The sequence below is a fragment of the Rhinolophus sinicus genome, chromosome 5 (assembly GCF_057876585.1).
Source record: "Rhinolophus sinicus isolate RSI-liver-muscle chromosome 5, RSI-T2T, whole genome shotgun sequence".
Classification (NCBI taxonomy): Eukaryota; Metazoa; Chordata; class Mammalia; order Chiroptera; family Rhinolophidae; genus Rhinolophus; species Rhinolophus sinicus.
In genome coordinates this window covers 52,266,327-52,284,701 of record NC_142505.1, presented here as the reverse complement: position 1 = coordinate 52,284,701, position 18,375 = coordinate 52,266,327, and the positions used below count along the sequence as shown (strand labels likewise).

Genomic DNA, 18,375 nt, shown 5'->3' with positions numbered 1-18,375 from the left:
ACATATATGCAAAAAGAACAAAAACAAAACCGTCATCAACCAAAACACAATGAAAATTTTAGGCAAGTCACCGGAAGCATTTCACAGTATGAATCTGATTTCAATCAGAACCTAAAGAACTTCAAAAATTCCTGTTCTGGGTAGAAGACAGAGCAGCTATATGTAAGGCATTTCTACGAGACAAAAGATAAGACAAATATAACCATCCTACAGTTTTATTTTTAAAAGCTGCCCTGGACTTGTGTCCGCGTAGCTCTCCAATGGAAAACTGAAAGCATATAACCACATAAATGACTCAGTACCTTCTCCTGCATCCTCCGTGACGATGGTGAAGGTGGCAGTTTTGTTGGCCACTCCATATACCAGGCCGGGACCGTATGCAGAAACACTCCCACTGTTGGGGTAGTTCACGTAGAACTGGAGCGGGCTCTCTGGGTTTGCAAAGAACACAAAACTGGGAGTTACTGAGGGGGAATGCATACCTCGGACCCCCAGTGTCCTAACATTTCTCTAACAGCAAGCAGGTGTGGGGTCTCCTACACAGAGGCAGAAGGCACAAACGAGACTGATGGCGCTTACCCTCCTAGGACATACAGTGGGGTCTACTCACAATCGTTACTTCAATGTTACACAAGAAAATTAGTCCTGAGGCTGCTCCAGACCAGAGGGGGCGCTAAAGCAGGGGAGTCCAGCTCAACTTGACTAATAAAGAGGAAAAAGCTGACTGACCATGTGAACAAATGATCCACTCACTGTTAAGAAGGAACACAGCTGAAAAGGCCTTTTGTGAGGCCATTTGACGGTGCCCTTCAAAATGGAAGGCCCTACAAGCCCACCCCACACTGTGGAAATTTATCCCATAGTGATCCTCCCTACCCACTTCCACTCCCAGCCCTATGCAAGTACTTCATTTCCACAGTGGTCAGATGCAAATTAGGAAAAGCCCTACATCCAACAATAGGGAATTGATTACATAAACACTGTTCTACTCTTGGGTCATTAAAAAGAATGAGGGAGATCTATATGTACTAACTTGAGAGATTATCTATAATGCGTTGCATTAAAAAGAGAAAAAGGCAAGTTGCTATATAATATTAACACCATTATTCCATCCCTTTAAAAACAAAACAAAACAAAATTGTATGCATGTTTGTAGGTACAGAAAAAAACATCTGAAAAGATACACACACCAGCAGGGAAAGTAGGAAGGAAATGAGAGAAAGACAATTTTTACTTTCTCTGTATCTTTATCTTTACAATATTTAAATAGAAGCAGATAATATATTTTTGCTTTGAACAAATGTTATGCACGCACATACACATAAACTAAAGCAAACATCATCACAAAGGGCTAACCTCTCCAGGATTTAAATTGCTCTCAGAAACTGATATGACAAAGGCCAATAACCATATAGAAAAACTGGGCCAAGGATGCAAACGCTTAGTTCTCAGGAAAAGATACACAAACACTCACAGTACTTAAACATATAGAAAGTTGCCCAATCTCATTCATAAGAGAAATACAAATAAAGCAACACTGAGATACTGTTTTCTCAACTATCAGTTTCGCAAAGATCCAAAAAATTTGATAGCCTATTCCACTGGCAAAGTTGTGGAAAAGCAGGTACTCTCCCATATCGCTGGTGAATGCGTGAATTGGAAGAGCCCTGATGAAGGGCAATTTGTCACATCTAGCAAAATGACAGATGCCAGTATGTGCCCAGCAATTCCTCCCCTGGGAACAAAATCTCACAGATACGCCTTCGCAAGTGTGGTATGATAATGTAAAAGGCTATGAGTCACTGCAGCACGACGAGTGACAGCAAAAGGTGGGGAAGAACTATCCTCCAACGGGGACAATGGTTAAATATGTAAGGGTTCACCCCAAATGGCAGGGCGCCCCAAAGATGCTCTATTATTCAGACGTGCAAAGCGCTCCTGCATGAACGGTTAGACAAAAATACAAGGACAGAATAATGTGTTGAGTATGCGACTGTTGATGTAAAATATGGAGAAGGATTAAAAATCTGTATTCTCATTTGCTTGTAGAGTCTTAAAAATATTCTGAAATCCAACATTAAAAAACTACCAGTTTGGTTCAAGGAGAGGGCAGATAGGAGCTACGGGTGGGAAGGAAGCCTTTCTCCACATCATTTTAAAACTCTGTGTATGTTGCCTACTCAAAGTCTTAAATTAAAAAATAATTTTAAAAAAAGAACAAGAATACTTTTTATTTTTTAAAAAAGAACAGGAATAACACATTCTGCTGCTTGAAAGACCTGAAACTTGAGCTGGATTTCCTTGTCAAGGGCAGTGTGACAATAAGGCAGCTTATCCTCTTCTCACAACCTCTTCTCCCGCCGCAAACCCCCATACCACGTAGGGTTCTCCTGGAAAGTCCCTTGATGTGCCTCACATTTTTCTCCCAGCTAACCCTGTGGCCACACTGGGCATAGTGACAAGGACAAACAATCACGGACCTAAGGGCCTGCACTCTGACCCAGGGTGCTCAGCTGCATCATCCCGCTGGAAATGAGCTGCATCTGCTGGGGTCACAGGCTGTCTGGTTTCACAGGGACGCCAACAGCACATTCCCAAACCTGCCACTGAGAACTGTTTCCCACACAGCAGTTGACTGAACGTCTGCAAACCTCCCAGAAGTTCAGGCTCCTGAATCTTGGGAGTCCTGCATGCAGGGCGAGCTGACCAAGGCGCTGAGCCTGACTCACCGGGGATGTGGCTGCCCATGTATTTAATGTGCATCTCATGGAGCCCGACCTCCGTGGGGGCATATCTGACGGTGACCGTGCCGTCCTTGTTGTCCACAATCTCAGGTGTGGCCGTCTTCCCAGAAGGCATGTGGACTTCTCCTATTGGAGCACAGGGAGACAGGGCAATAAGCCCACCAGTGACTTTGCCCAGAAATGGCACAGGTGGCCTTCAAAAGAAAGGTCTTCAGATCTAAGCACACTCCCTGCTGCCTCAAACACTCAAGTTCCACAACAGGAAAATAGACACGAACCTGGCTTTATTTTGTTCCCTTTTGGTCCCACAAAATGCAGCAGGCAACTCCTAAGCAAAGGGATTTCTGCTTTGTACTGACAAATTAGAAGCTGAAGCAGGATTGAGAAGACCACGAGAAGAGGATTAATCGAGCACTGACTCAAAGAGAAGCAGGCATTAAAAGGGAGAAGCAGAGAAAGTAACATGGTACAATAGATCTCAGTGCCAATATCATATCTGGAAAAATGGAAGAGTGAGAGAAAGCGGGAAAAAAGGCAGAACAGGACGCTGACAGTTAAGAGTAGTTCTTAACCTGGAGAGAACCTCGGGCTCTCTCCAGGAGGTAATGCAAGTTATAGAGGAGCCGCCTCTTCAGAGACACACACAGATACACAGAACATTCTGCAATCTCAGGAGCTCAAGCACCAACCCCTAGAGCAAGAACCAGGGATGCTGCGATCAGGACGGTAGGTCGGGGGGCAGACAGGTGGAACCACCTCCCGGTACTGTTCTGGAGACCTAGTGCGAGCAAGGGACAATGGGATGGCTTTCACGACAGTGCTTACCAGTGATTTCTCCTTTCCTGACTGCGAACGGGATGACCAAGTCGAAAGGCTTAAACCCCAGGCCGTTCATGTCACTCACTGGGACATAGGCCTCTTCAGTGACCTAAAAACAGGAAGCAGCGGTCACTAGGTAAAGTGGACAACAGCGTGAGCTAGTGAAGCTATAGCGGGCAGAGCAACTGGGAATTTTGCAAGCAGTGCAGCGAGGATTTGGAGATGTGGTTGCCCGTGTGTTACAGGCTTTGTGGAACTGGCCCTGGGGCCAGAGCAGAACCTGAGGGATTGAGAAGTCATGTGACCAATTGCTAAAAATCACTAGGCAGTTTGCTTGTAAAATTCCCAGCAGTGCCCACGGGAAAATGGAAAAGTGAGAGACAGCAGTGTCTGTGAGTCCCAAGAGGCTCCATCTGGAAAGGTTTAGTGGCTTGTGGCCTGGAAAAGAAGGTGTGTTTTAAGTGGCAGAAAGTAGCAGCGGGTGGCTTTCACCCTGAACAGACACCCAATGTGCAAAAGTGGTGGCTTTGAGAGTCAGCAGGAGGGCTGAAGACAGCGGTCCATCTTTCTCTTTAAACGTAGAGACAAACTGCACCAAGCGTGATCACACACATGACGGCTGGTGATTCATGGAGCGTGTACGATGACATGGGTGGGTCTCATTACAGGGAAAGCAGGGATCATTGTGATGGACTGATCGGTGAGGGACAAACCAATGACCAGGACACCCAGAGGCCTTAAGCAATCCCCAGAAGCAGGCTGTAGCTTTTCTAAAATGAAGTCTGAGTAAACACAGAAATGCAAAAAGGAAAAAAACAGAAAGTGTACCCAGGGCCTGAATCCAGGGGAACATGCATTTACCGGTGCCTCCTCCACAGCCATGACTTCCCCGTCCGTGGCCTGGTCGGTGGCAAATGAAGATTAGTAGGGAATCACATTGGAGGGACACTGCTACTCAGTAGATTCTACCACCTGAGGGCTGCTTACTCCCCATCTGCTCCACATTGCACAGCAGGGAGTCTACCTCCTTCCTACCCTTGGGGTAAGCAAGTTGGCGCCCTCCTTCGAATGTCAAATCCATATGCCCTTTGAACCCACAACCCCACTTCTAGGAAACAGGTCTACAGAAATAGTAGCAGGAAAGTCCATAGATGAGTGATGTATGCAAGGGTTTTACTGGAGCTGTTTGTGGTCATGAAAACCTGAAGCAACTTAAAAGTCCATCTGTGAGGGAGTCAGCTAAGTAAATTCCATAAGTCTGTGCAGTGAAACATTGTGGCACATCTGATGAATAGATACGGGAGCCTATCTGTGGCACAGTGAAGGGAGAAAGCACGTTGCAAAGCAACGTGTGTGGTGTGATCCCAGGCCCAAAACTGATGTTTGTTACGCAAACAGGGAAAAGCCTGAAATTGGGAAAGTGGTCTCTTGTTATTTGCAATGTTTTAAAAGTCTTTATAAATTCATTTTTTAAAAAAACAACCCATAGACTTCATGTTCCTAATCCAACTGCCCTGATGAGAGGGTCTACCTCTTCTACCAAAATAAACAAGAGTCGGAAGGCCTCCCCTAGGGGGGAAAGTCTACATGCCCACGTTCACTCTTTTCAGTGTTATTTTGTCATCTGCAGAAAGGGAGATTCACTTACAAAGGCACCTTTGTGAGCTTTGACATTTGGAACAGCCCAATCGCCCACTTGTAGGGCCCTCTCAGGTTGGGGCCACTCAGATACTGGGAAGATCTTTCAATGGCTACGCTATGGCCTTGGATCCAGGACTTCTCAATAGGAACACGCAGATAAACTGCTAGATCCTTGACTTCATGTGCATGTCTTCTGTGTGATGTATTTAACCTGAAGAACCAGCCTGCTGGGTCTTCTTGAGATATTTGCTGCACAGGCAGTACTGGGTGTTCATGTCCTTTGGACCCAAGGCTGTCGAGGGAGGCAGGGAATCTACCCATAAGAAGCCGGGACAAAGCTTGGGATGGGAGAATGAAGACCCAAACCTTGGTATCGTGGGTGATACTTCCTTTCTGTGGTCAGCAGTGGTTAGGGGGCAGTGTGCCTGCACAAAGTATTCGTGCTTTGTGTGCATTCCAGGGTCAAGGGAACATGTATTCCTAATGAGTTTGGTGGCCTCCATGTCAGGTCTCTGGCTTGTCTGCTAAAATGATCCTCGATGTTTTCACACCAATTTTCTCACTCAGACTCTCCTAACATGGCCTGTTACCCCCGGTTCATTGCACCGGCAAGGGCTGTGATCTCTGCCCAGAAGCTGTTCTTCCATCCTACCCAATTCTAACCAACAAGATAAAACCCACTACGGGCTAAGCACAGATTCTTAAAAAAACTACACCTGGGATCCTTCTCTGTAAATAAGAAGGACACCAACTTTCTAGCTGCATTTCTGTCTGCCCTGAAGGAGAAAAACACTCCCAAATGAGCACTGTCAAAAATTGACAAGTGTTTACATCCTTGAGACACAAAAGAGCCTCCAGACCTCTGGCACATTTACAGATAAACAAATGTCTACGGCAAAGAAAAAGAAGCTACAGCAGATTACAGACTGTCTGGAAGACAGGCATGAGCTTCTGTTTGGAGTGGCGTCTTCACGCCCTTCTCTGTCGCTGCATAAAGTGTACTCATTAGAAGGGGCTTCGAAGGCTGTGCTCGGAGCCAGACCACTGAGGCCCGTGAACTTTGTGGTCAAGTGTGGCCGCTGCCCGTGGCATCAAAGCACACCAGCTGAGGGGGACCGCACAGCTCGGTGGCTGGCGAGAGCAGGCACTTTGGACTCAGCAGACTTGACTCTAATCCCTGCTCCTACACTTTACTTGTAAAAGGGCCAACAGTGCTTGTCTTGAAGGCTAAAGGAGGGAATGCTCATAAGGTTTCTAACCCTTTTCCTGGTTGAAGAATCTTAACAATCAGAGGAAGATCTAAAAGTCACTCCAATTGAAAATTAAAGAGTCGAGTCGTTCTCTGGCCCAGAGGTGTACATAACAGTTTCCCTTTTTTCCAGATGTTCCCAGTTTCAAATGACAGGCTATTTCCCCTCAGATGCAAAGTTTGAAGCTTTACAAAACACAACTGGAGGAACTTGGGAGTCGCGGAATATCAGTCCAGTCTTCGGACAGAGCAGCACCCGGAACCTCTCTCCTCCAGGCAGCAGAATAAAACACTGCAATGTTTTCCTTATAAACCATTTTTGACTAAGTGTGTCTTTCTGAACTGTGTTTAGGTCAGGACATTGCCTAAGACCCTTAGCATGATGGATACTTTGGTGGCTGATAAAATTCCCTGAAAAGTCTTAGAGCCAAAGGGTCTCTGGGATTCTAGAGTGTCCTCTAGCACCTACAAGGTCATGACTGCTTAAGAAAAAAATTTTTAAAGAAAAAGAAATATGTATATATAGATGGGGCTGTTTTAGCCAGGGCTTAACTAATGGCAGCTGTTATGGTTTCTGCTGATAACAGCATGCTCGAGAGAAGGAATTTTCCTTACCATGACAGTGAAGGGGCTGTTGGGAATGTCGACGCCCCCAAAACGGACATAGATGACATAGGTGCCTGGCTTGGCGGCTGTGTAGAAAATGTCATAGGTGCCATCCTCATTCTCGATAACATCAGCTTCACCCTCAGTGCCGTCTGGGGTCAGAACTGTGCAGGTCACTTTCCCCTTCCCGGCAGTCTTGGCGTCAACCACAAAGCCCACTTCCTCCCCGGTTTTCACAGTGGAGGCAATTCCAGGACCTGGAGAAGAGAATGGAAGTTTCAGCCATGGACAGTGACCCTGGGGGCCTAAGAACAAATCACATATGTCTGTGTTGTCTGTATCTATAAATGTTAGACCTTCAACTACAGCCACATATAGGGATGTCCCAGAGATTGCCTGGGGAAGGTGATGCTGACAGAAGCATTTCATCTATCATTTATTATATAAAGAAACTGTGAGCTCGGAGTGTCAGTGAAATGCTGGATCTGGCTTGCCACCATTCAAGAGGATGGGCATGAAAGTCAACTTTCATCAACAAACAACATGTTGCGTGTTTTCTTAAGTGTCAGGTACACACAAAGGTGAGCAAAATACTGTCTCTGCTCTCAAGATGCTCAAAATCTAATAGGGCAGATGGATGCAGGCCAGGCATCAAGAATCATAGCTCAACCTGCTGTAGAAATGCTGAGGGGGACAAAGTTACAGAAAAGAAACATCAACTGCTCTTCAGAGAAGAGTCCTGCAGTACATCCATTCAAAAGTTCTAAGACGTTATGTCCCAGGGTTTCCACATTGACAGAAGGCTTTCTTAGGAAAGGGGAAATGGCTGAGTTCTGAAGGACGGGAGCATTTGGCTAGGGGAGACCTACAACCTCTGTCCCTAAACGATGACCAATCTCTTTCTCTGACTTGTGGCACCTCTTTACACAGGATCCACACAACATCAGGGAGTGCAGAAAAGTCTAAACTAAAGCACACTGGCCAAAAAAAAAAAGGGAAAAGTGTGTAGAAGCAACAGGGAGTGATAAGAGCATGTTGTTCAGACATGAGTTGTAGAGGGAAGGCTGAAGCCGATCTGTGGAAAGCCTTGAATGACAGACCGACTGGCCTATAGGAGACCCCAGGTGAGCAGTTATCTGCTCAGGATGCTGCCTGAACGAGAGGCCAGAACAGGGCCTGGAAAGCAAGGAGGAAGTCCCCACCCAATACTGACATGCCCTTTGGTTAGCAAAGGCCATCCAGTTGACTCTGGCACGGCATATACTCAGGAGGTGGCAGATTGGCCAGTGTTTCAAAAGTTATCAAATTTTGCAGTGGGTGAGCCAAAATGGGCCAAGACAAGCAATTTACAAGCTTGCCCTGAAATCCAAAAGATTTTCTCCGTTCAGAGCAAGACAAGATATGAGAGAAACAGAACACATCCAGGGTGGGGCCTATGTTTAATTTTATTTAAGGAAGAGCAAATCTGTTTCATTTCAGAGATGGGGATTTATGTTTGGAAATCTACTTGAAGCAGCATCAGAGTTGCAAGAGTTGTACTTAGAAAATGAAGGGCCTGGGCTATTCAAATAGTCATGTCTTAGAAATGGAAGGAACTGTGATGCTCAAATATTCCTGGAGAATTCCTGAGACTTAGGCGTAAGTTCCAAGTGTTGAGGAAAAATCCAGGTCCCTGAATGTGTTTCTCTCATGCTGGTCTAACATGATCTTGAATAACGAAACCATCGACTCATGAAAGGCATACATTTGCTACTTTTCACGGGAGCTACCTTCACAGCTGAGATCTCAACAAAGGTACCCACTTCAAAAGTACTACTGTAACAGCCGCCATGTGCCTGGCACTGTGCTAAGCATTTTTCATGCCCGACCTCATCGAACCTTTGCAATAACCCCGTGAGTCTTTGATCCTTAGAAGAGCTTCCTGAATTTAAATGTTCTCAAAAAGATCTTAAATCTTAGTCTGACTGATGCTGAGAGGGATTGAGTATCTTGCTAAGCTACTTAACAGCTGTGTGATCAGGGCTGGCCCCTGGCCTTCTGACTCCAAAGCCCATGCTCCTGACCGTGACCTGCACTCACCCGTGGCCAGGCACTTGCTGGCATCGCCCGTCTGTGTGGCCCGGATGCGGTAGGGAGAGAATGGGATGTTATCCCCCCCATAGGTGACCCCAATCATGTAGCGTCCAGTCTTGTCAGGGATGTAGGTGACGGCATACGTGCCATCTTTATTGTCCTGGACGATGGCTCTTTTGGGTTTTCCCTCCTGGTCCTGTGGAACAGAGAAATGTGATTTGGGATACTGTCACCAAGATGTAGAAACAACTCATGGAAAACCTTGATACACGTTGCTCATTAATTAGTGCCTCTCGTGGGAGGAGACGGAATTACTGGCTTAATACAATTGAGTTGTTTTTGGTGGGAAGAGGAGAGGGTCGCAGATCCTTTTAACACGGTGATGGACATGGTCAATTTTTAGTAATTTTTCTGTCAAGCAAACAAATAGTGTTTTAGCTCAAAATCCACTGACACTAGGGTGTCCAGGGGGCAGAGGCCCCTGCTTGCACACTGCCACATTCACTCTCCCTTCTCTCTTCATTAAGGACCCTGATTCTCCACTAGGTGCACTGCTCCCAGAACACAAGACTCCACACTTCCTAGCAGCCTTTGCCACTAGGTATGGCCACACGATAGCGACAAATTTCTGGCAAATGAAAAGGGAGTGGAAATCTTTTAAGAGACTTATCATAGGGCTGTTTAAGAAAGCTGATGGAGTTGGAAGGCCCGGATTTTCCCGTCTGCCTTTTTCCCTCCTCTGGCGTGTCATGTGGATCAGATGGCCAGAGCACCAGGAGCCTCGTGGCCCAAGAGAAGACCGTAAGGACAGAGGCCACACGCTGGGACAGAGCAGCCACACAGCACCCAGGTGCCCTGCCCCTCAGCTTCTTTAACACAAGAGAACAATCCATGTATTTAAGGCACTCATTTTAGGGTTGACTGTGATGTGTAGCAGAATTTAGTCCTACCTAATCCAATGAGTAAGTTAAAACATTTTAAAATAAAAACATAGACATAGATATAACAGAGAGCAAAACACATGAGACATAGCAAAACGTGGTACTTGGAGCTATACCCTCAGACCTTACAGGCAAGCCTGTTTGTTCTCTTGCACAAGCACTGACTCTCTGGTGGGAAAAATCTGTCCAACATGAATTGGCATCAGGTCAGAAACTGGTTATTAGAATCCTGGTTCTTACCCCTGACCAGGGTTATCATTAATCAATGTGACCCCAGAAACGAGCTCCCAGTTACCGTTATCTGAACAGCAAGCAGGCCTTCCCCGGCATCTCTGGCATCGATCGCAAACTCCACAGGCAGACTGGCAGGCACGCCATAGGAACTGAGGCCAGGGCCACTGGCGGTCACTTTGCTGGCATCATATGTAGGAAGCACCTTGACCTTAAAGGGACTTGAGAGACACATATATACTCAGTCAGTATGGATTCATGTCAACCCCACTACATCTGACCTCTTTTACATGAAGCAACTGGGATGGCAAAAGGGATTTCTAGAGCAGATAACATGGTACATTTAGTCAATGTCTTAAGTCCAGCAGATATTTATCATTGGGAGGTAGTAACTATCATACAACAGACTGACTTTCCCCAATTGCATTCCGGGGGATATAAACTAATTCCAAAATTTGTTTGGGAAACATGGGGTTAACACGTTTAACCTTGTTTTATTACGCTAACACAACAGTCACCAAAATGGGAAGAGCATATTGGAACTTCAGTTTTACTATTTTATCTCATCCTCTTATTTTTGTATGCTATTAGTAAATACATAGATGTAATTTATAAATATTTCTACATAGTTAGAGCTACATAGCTAGAGCTCTTTATGTACATATGTATATTAGAGGTATGGGAAAAACTTTTGGATCTTAAGTATGATTATAAAAACCTTTGGAGGCTATTCTGAGAGGTGAAGAGCTTATGCAATATATTTTTTATTAATATGAACGAGGAGCAAGGCTTCTATCCCACACTTCCTGGGAATGTTATTGGCAACCAAATCCTCAAGTAAAGAAGTCAAAATCTTTGCCCTAATCAGAAAACTACTTGCAGGGTCAACAGAAAAAAGATTTTGATAAACTAATGTATTTCTTTTTTTTTTCTCAAAGATTCCCAACTCCTTGATTTCAGCTTGTCCGTAAGTTAATAATGGTTGAAAGGCACAAGGTGTGGGGGGGCAGGGCAGAGAGCAGGGGCCCCAGACATAGGGTCTAGTACGTTGTGACGCCTGAGCTGAGCAAGCAGGCTCTCGGTGATACTTGCTGATTGGACGGATGGATGTGTGGGCCACCAGAGCAATACTGAGGAAGCCTGCAGAGGGGTGGGCTGGAGTCCGGTTTGGACCCCTTCCCTCCGTGTCAGGAGCTTACCTACGAGGGATCTCTTCATCAGCGTATTTTACAGAGACCATGTAAGGCCCTTCCTGGGATGGGGTATAGGTCACTGTGTGTGTGCCGTCCCCATTGTCCACCACGTTCACCGGCTCCACCAGGCCTGAGGGCAGAGATGAATGTTCTGAGTAACTGTCTGGCCTGCCTTATACTCCACCCTGGGCTGAGTACAAAAAGAATCACATTCATCCCCAAGAGCTATTGGTTTCCACTGATGAGTAACACAAAGGCAAGCAGGCCATAATCAGAGGCCTAAGAAATCACAGGACACAGGATCCCCAATTCATGGTTCCAGAAATGACCCCAAGAGACACCTTTAGCTTGTTACTGGCGGAAGTACACTCAGTCTGCCCTAAAGTATAATTAAGGAGCCTGCCCACACTCGTTCCTGCAGGGCGTATGGTGAAGGAAGATGCAGGCTGCAGACGTGATATATCCTTTCAAGATGGTTAGGCATGCTTGGGATGTAGGCCCAAAAAGTCCAGAACCTTGAACAGCAAAATTAACCAATGTGCTGGCCAGTCAAGACTTGTGGCCACCTTTGAGCAAAGACCACAGGTGCCAGCAAGCTGGGTGTAGGTGCGGGGCAGGTGAGGGTGCCAATCTCATGGGGTGAGGGGACCATCAGTGTGATGCTTGCAGGGGATGGTTGGAGATTATGTTAAAGCATAATCAAGGCATGCATTGTGTTGGTAGATTCTAGATCCCAGTTCCAAACATGAGCGTCAAGGATTGGTTAACAGCAGGGTAGGTTAACCAAAGCAAAACATACTCATTAAGCAAAGCAGAGGAGGGACGTACAAGGCAACTTCAGTGCAGAGGCCAGCAAGAGGCATTCGGGTTATATAAATTAAAGCAGCAGCCAATAGGAAAATGCAAACCTGTCTCCATAAAGTCACCCTTCGGGTCACCTTTAAAGAATTCTGAAATGGCTTTCAAGGGGCTGCGCCATGACTGGGAATCTGTCTCATCAGCTAAAATTAAAAGGCTGTTACTGAAGAATCCGCCATAATAGAGGTACATATCTAACTAAGTAAAGCCTGCCCCTCTCTCTCTCTCTCTCTCTCTACACACACACACACACACACACACACACACACACACACACACACACACACCTTGAAGCTCAGTAATTCTGTGGAATCAGATTCCAGCCCCATGACCTCATTTCCCCCAAACCACTTCTACCCTGAGTTCAAGGGGGCATAGCCTCCTGCTGAACTAACTCCATCAAGGAGCAAGTTCCTCTCCACAAAAAGGAAGCCCCCAATCTGCTACTTCTGTGAAGCCAAGAACACATCACTGGGGATAAACCCAGATAATTTAAGAAATTCAACAGAGAATGGCACATTGTAAGTGCTGGAAGAGGTAATGTGGTCGCACTAAAAAATGTGAATTTTAATGCACTTCAGGGCTTTGTCCCAAAATGGCCTGCTCACCTGAGCAACCCCCCGTCCCAGGCTGTCAAAAGGGTGGACCAAATTGCCAACAATGCCCATCCTCGAAGAGACCTCCTCTCTCCAGGGAGTTGGGACAATGACAAAGCCATGTGCCACGTGAGCAGAGTATCTGTCATTTCCAGAAAGTGTGCACGTGGTCCATGTGAGCACCAAGGCATCTCAAACACAAGTATCACCTCCAAACTCACCTCCCACCCAAATCCAGAGCAACCCCAGCCCCCTCACAAATGCCAAAACATGTAATGAAGCAGCCGCACAATGATTATACGTGGGAGCCCAAACACTATCTGCTTCATCTCACTACTTTAAGAAAACGAAATTAAAGCCGTATTATTAAGTGGGGGGAAAGACAGACCGCGAGAGGAATAACAGGCCTGTCTACCTTTTAGGCAGGAACTTCTACTGTTTAGCTAGACTATGGAGCAATAAAGTCATTTGAGAAATTTAATTTTAAGTTCCTGACCAAACTTAAAAGCAAAGTATCTTCTCTGGGTCATGGTTGTCTCTGCCCTGGGCAGGTGAATGTCAGCAGGAAGGCAGAATGAATACTCACCCCGTGGGCCCAGGACCCTCACTTCCAGTGGGGCCAGGCCAGCCTTGCTGCTGTCCACCGTAAAGGACTGTAAGACCCGGGCTCGGACACCCGAGCCCAGCCCGGGGCCAGCAATCTTGACCTTGCTGGGGTCCACGACATCCTTCACAGGAACCCTGAAGGGGCTGCCTGGAAAAGAGGTCACGGGATTCTGAGCGTCCACTGCAAGTTGTCTGAACTTAGCACGTGAGAAGCCAAGAACCAAGAAGACAACTTGAAGTACAAGATGGCAGGTACCAAGCCTGCTATGCCACACCCGTGTTCTCAGCCCCAGGCAGACATCATCAATCAGTCATGGCAGCCCTTCTTCCTGATGTAGTGGATTCGGTGGTCTAAGCAGCCACCACCAACAGACCACCACAGGAAACCAATATGCCATTGCGGGTACGACAGGATACCTTGTTAAAAATAACCCCACTATGAGTTTTGTACTGGGCCAGGAAAAGCTGGGCTGATGTTTAACCAACTAGAATTCCCATGCAAGCAAATCAGAAGCTAGCAGGTTGCTGAATGTTTCACAGCAGCACCTCACAAGTTCCCTTAGCTAGGAAGCCTGACACTGAGATAATCAACCAATACTTTACTAAATGACTCTGCCTAGGAAAATTCTGGAGTCCAGGAGAAGCTGGCATTAGGTTCTGGGAAGCAGCAGAGAGTCTGAAACATAGAAAGGCACCATCTACATCTGATGGGAAAGCTGCACATGGGCCTCTTTCTGTTATTATGCTCAAAAATGGCCATATGCTTCAAGCTCATGGGTCAGCCAAACTCTCACCCCCTTCTACAAGGGGAATTCCAAAGTCTGATGGCATCCACTAGACTTTCCCAACAAAATCAAAATAGCTTTGTTGCCTCCACAAGCAGGAGGTACTCATCTCCACTGCCACCTGCCTGGCTGAAGCCACCACGTCATCTCTCTGGTGACGCCTTCTACCCATTTTCCGAGCCCTACTCTCCTACCCCACGAACAGCAGAGTTGCAAAACTAAAAGGTACCCATGGCTCCATACCCTGTCACCGAGCCCTGCTCTCTTTCTTCATAGCAGTTACCACACATTTTGGTCACATAAAGGCTAGACAGGAAGCTTCTGAGGCAGGAGCTTTGTCTGGTCCAGGGCTGAACTCCCCTTGATTAGTGATTACAGGAGTTTAAAAATCTATATTGAAAGAGCTGCAAGGACAAGTTTGAGGAGAAATATCACTTTTACTGAATTAAGGCTGAAATGAACATCTGAGTAGAATTACTTTGAGCTGAATGTCAAAGCTTTCTGATCAATGTGAGAGAAAGAATGAGGGTGAGGGTGTGTGCACAGTGGCACATGATAAGGGGAAAGAACAGACAGAATCAGGAAAGCATGTAGTCAGGAGACACTCAGCTTCCTAGGAGTAGATCCAGAAACCCGAAAATAGGACCCTCAGCCTGTCCCTTCCCCTCTGTCTCACTCTGGCATATGGCCTTCAGGGCAAAAACAGCACTGACCCATCCAAGGCTCCTCCTGTTTGGGGGGTCTTGGAATTTGGGGGTCTCTTTCTCACTACACACGAGACAAGGCATTAGCTGACTTGGGAGAAGCCCTAGAGTCCTTAGACTTGCGTCCACATCATACCACACATTCACCTGCCCTTCTAGATGTGTGTTGGGTGGCAACTGTTTCATTAAACACACAGAATGAGAGCCTATGGAAATTCCCCTGCTGGAACATAAAAGTTAGAGAGCCTTTCACTACTTTAGTCATATATTTCTTTATTGTTTAAATCATTTATAGCAGTGGGTCTCAACTAGGGGTCATGTTGTAGGGGGCAAAATCACCCCTAGTTGAGACATTTGGCAATATCTGGAGACATTTTTGGTTGTCACAAAATGGGCCACTAAATACACTATAGTGGGCAGGACAGCCCCACAACAAAAAAATTATCCTAAAGGGGGTGGTAGATGAGGGTAAAGGGGATCAAATATATGGTGATGGAAGGTGAACTGACTCTGGGTGGTGAACACATAATGGGATTTATAGATGATGTGATACAGAATTGTATACCTGAAATCTATGTAACTTTACTAACAATTGCCACCCCAATAAACTTTAATTAAAAAAAATATATATCCCAAAATATCAAGTGCTGAGGATAACAAACCCTGTTTTACAGTAAGTGTATATACTACATTACTACATAGGACAGAAATTAATAAATAAGAATTTGAGTTTGTGTGTCTTTATCAGCTACCAGGACTGTCAGTGAAAAACAGAAAACAAGATGCATGTATAAGATGAATAAGAACCAACCATAAAATAAAGTGGAGATTTTCAACTTCGTAAAAAAAACAGCCTTCCTTTAAATTAAGAACTAGGTCCTCCAACATACGAACAACCATTTTCAGTCAAAACTCCAAGTCAACACTTCTTTGCCATTAGTACTGGGAGTTGGGATATTCTTGGAGATACAGCCCTAAGGAAAAATCTCCCTTCTCCACAACTACAAATAGACTTTTTTTTTTTTTTTTTTTTTTTTTTTTTAATTCAGAGAGAGAAGCAAAATCAAACCTGTTTTCATGCAAAATCAACTCTTCTTTGGGTTCCATTCAAAGGGATAGCTTACCAGGGATGTGGGCTCCTCCATATGTGATATTAACATCATAATCTCCTGGAGCAAAGGGGATATATTCAGCACTGCAGCTGCCATCTTTGTTGTCTCTGCAGTTTATCTTCGACTCTGATGGTCCCTCAACAGTTATGCCAAGCCCACCAATTCCTGCCCCTCTGAAAAGTGTGGAAAAGAAAGTGAAATAGTACTAGTAGTCCATGGCAGTCTGCTTCTTGCCAAAATTCATTTAAAAATTCCGCTATAAACTTCCCATTTAGCCAATCCAACTCAACTACTGTAGCACCTCTCACACAAGGAATTTCTTAATGGTGAAATAAAGATAGCTTTGACCCCTCCTTTCCAATGTTTATCTTTCATTTGTTTTCTTATCTAATTGCATTGGCGAGGACTGCAAGTACAATTCAGGTATGTGTCTTGTGATTGATTTTAATAGGAATTCTTCTGGTATTTCACTTAAATATGAGGTTGGCTATATATGTCTGCATTATCAGACATATATAGGAGCTTCCAAGTAGTCCTCGTTTGCTCAGCAGTTTTATGACTCTTACCAAGTGCTTTCTGGTAGCTTTTTAGGTGTACTCAGTCTTTCTCTGTAACATAAGTCTCTACAAAAGAAAATGCCTCCAATATCAAAGAAAAATTGCCTCTCAAAAGTTGGGAGACCATCACACGTATGTAGGAAACACCCCATAAAACTTCTTTAAAGCAGTTAAACTACCTAGGGCTACCCTTTTAGAGACACAACACATAAATCCCAGGGACTTACCTAGTAACCACGGTGAAAACATTGGGTTTGTTGGTAAAGGCCTCTTTCAATCCAGGTCCTTGGGCTTGAACCCGAGATGGCTGGCAGCCTTCGGTTACAGCCACTTTGAAGGGACTATTTGGGATGGGCACATCATCATAGGTCACCTCCACTACATGGAGGCCTGTTCAAAAGAACAAAACAGAAACATATTGTAGAGGAGTCACTTATTTGTGGGAAGTGACGCTCTCCTCCAGGGTTCTACCACGCATTCATGTCTACATGCTTTACCATGTTATTGGAAAAGAGTAGGTTAAAGAAACAGTAATATTGGTATGATCCAAGTTTTAAAAAAATACAAACTGCCTATTTATGCTTTCTGTTCACTTGGCATTCCCATAAACCTCCCCCCACCCCGAACCCTCTACCCACTCACTCACGTGCAAACTCTCTTCTCCAAGCAAGTGTCACCAAGTCTACATTCAGTTATCTTAAACATACTACCCTGCTTTGGGAGAACTCCACCCAGTTATTAACCAAAAGACAAAGAAAAACCCATACTATGGAACATACATGCATCTATAAAAAGAGATTAAACTATCTATATGAGGACATTTACAGGAATCATGTACCCAGGTAATGAGGCTATATGGTGCTTTTTTTAATGCTTTTATGATTTATCAAATTTTTTAATGATTCCTAATATTCAGGAAAGAAATTAATGTGCTAAAAAAATTGGACAAATGATCAATCTCCATGACATCACTGTATAGCCTACTCAGGTAAGGCTTAGGCTAAACTCAGCCCAACTGTCACACAACCGGCCCAGTACGCGAGGCCCTGAGTGGGCAGGTGGCTCTGTTGGGGCGTGAGGTTTTCACATTCCCTCGTCACTTTGCAAGTGTCTCTGCCAAGATGGACTGAGCACGTGAGGCAGAAATCAGCATCACTCGCCGGGAGGAAATGGCCAAGCACAACTCTGAGCAAGGGTCACGTCCAAAGAGAAGTCAACGCACCTTTCTCAAAGGGTGTGTACTCCACCTGGTAGGTCCCATCGGCATTGTCTGTGACGAAGCACTCGGTGGAAGCCCCCGAGGGGTTGGCAATGTGGGCTTTGATGTGGTCACCTCCCACCTGCGTCAGGGGCCGTGAGTCAACCGTGAAGTCGGTGGTGGCTTCACGAAACACATCTGCAGAGCCATCACACAGGTAAGAACATCAACACAATAGACCCAGGAGCAAATCCAAGAACCAAGGTTCTTTGCACTTTAGAAAACATTAAGTGACGACAAACAACTGGTTTCTGACTCTCAAAATCAGGAAATTAATGTGCACCCCTCCCCCAAAAGGAGCCCCTTCCAGAGTAGCCTCAGCCAAGTGACAATACAACCCCTTGTACACATTCTGGGACAGAGGTGGGGATCCAGGGAGGTTGCAGCCTCCCTCTTTTGTTA

At 45.5% G+C, this 18,375-nt stretch overlaps 1 protein-coding gene across 9 annotated transcripts in view; it reads right to left on the bottom strand.

Annotated features, from left to right (window-relative positions):
• FLNB (filamin B) overlaps nucleotides 1-18,375 on the bottom strand; it is a 125,403-nt gene that overhangs the window by 22,353 nt on the left and 84,675 nt on the right. For 4 of the 9 annotated variants that reach the window (XR_016021307.1, XR_012489718.2, XM_019724157.3 and 1 more), the window contains exons 22-34: nucleotides 17,938-18,111; nucleotides 16,943-17,105; nucleotides 16,171-16,331; nucleotides 13,538-13,705; nucleotides 12,406-12,498; nucleotides 11,504-11,627; nucleotides 10,369-10,525; nucleotides 9,139-9,328; nucleotides 7,069-7,316; nucleotides 4,392-4,463; nucleotides 3,570-3,672; nucleotides 2,730-2,870; nucleotides 303-431 (exon numbers count right to left, since the gene is read on the bottom strand). Coding sequence is in view for 7 of the 9 variants with exons in the window: in XM_019724157.3 (XP_019579716.3) it covers nucleotides 303-431; nucleotides 2,730-2,870; nucleotides 3,570-3,672; nucleotides 4,392-4,463; nucleotides 7,069-7,316; nucleotides 9,139-9,328; nucleotides 10,369-10,525; nucleotides 11,504-11,627; nucleotides 12,406-12,498; nucleotides 13,538-13,705; nucleotides 16,171-16,331; nucleotides 16,943-17,105; nucleotides 17,938-18,111 (1,923 nt within the window). In the remaining 2 variants the exon portion in view is untranslated. The remainder of the gene's footprint in view (nucleotides 1-302; nucleotides 432-2,729; nucleotides 2,871-3,569; nucleotides 3,673-4,391; nucleotides 4,464-7,068; nucleotides 7,317-9,138; nucleotides 9,329-10,368; nucleotides 10,526-11,503; nucleotides 11,628-12,405; nucleotides 12,499-13,537; nucleotides 13,706-16,170; nucleotides 16,332-16,942; nucleotides 17,106-17,937; nucleotides 18,112-18,375) is intronic. The other 5 variants (XM_019724158.3, XM_019724160.3, XM_019724159.3 and 2 more) reach the window with 5 other exon arrangements.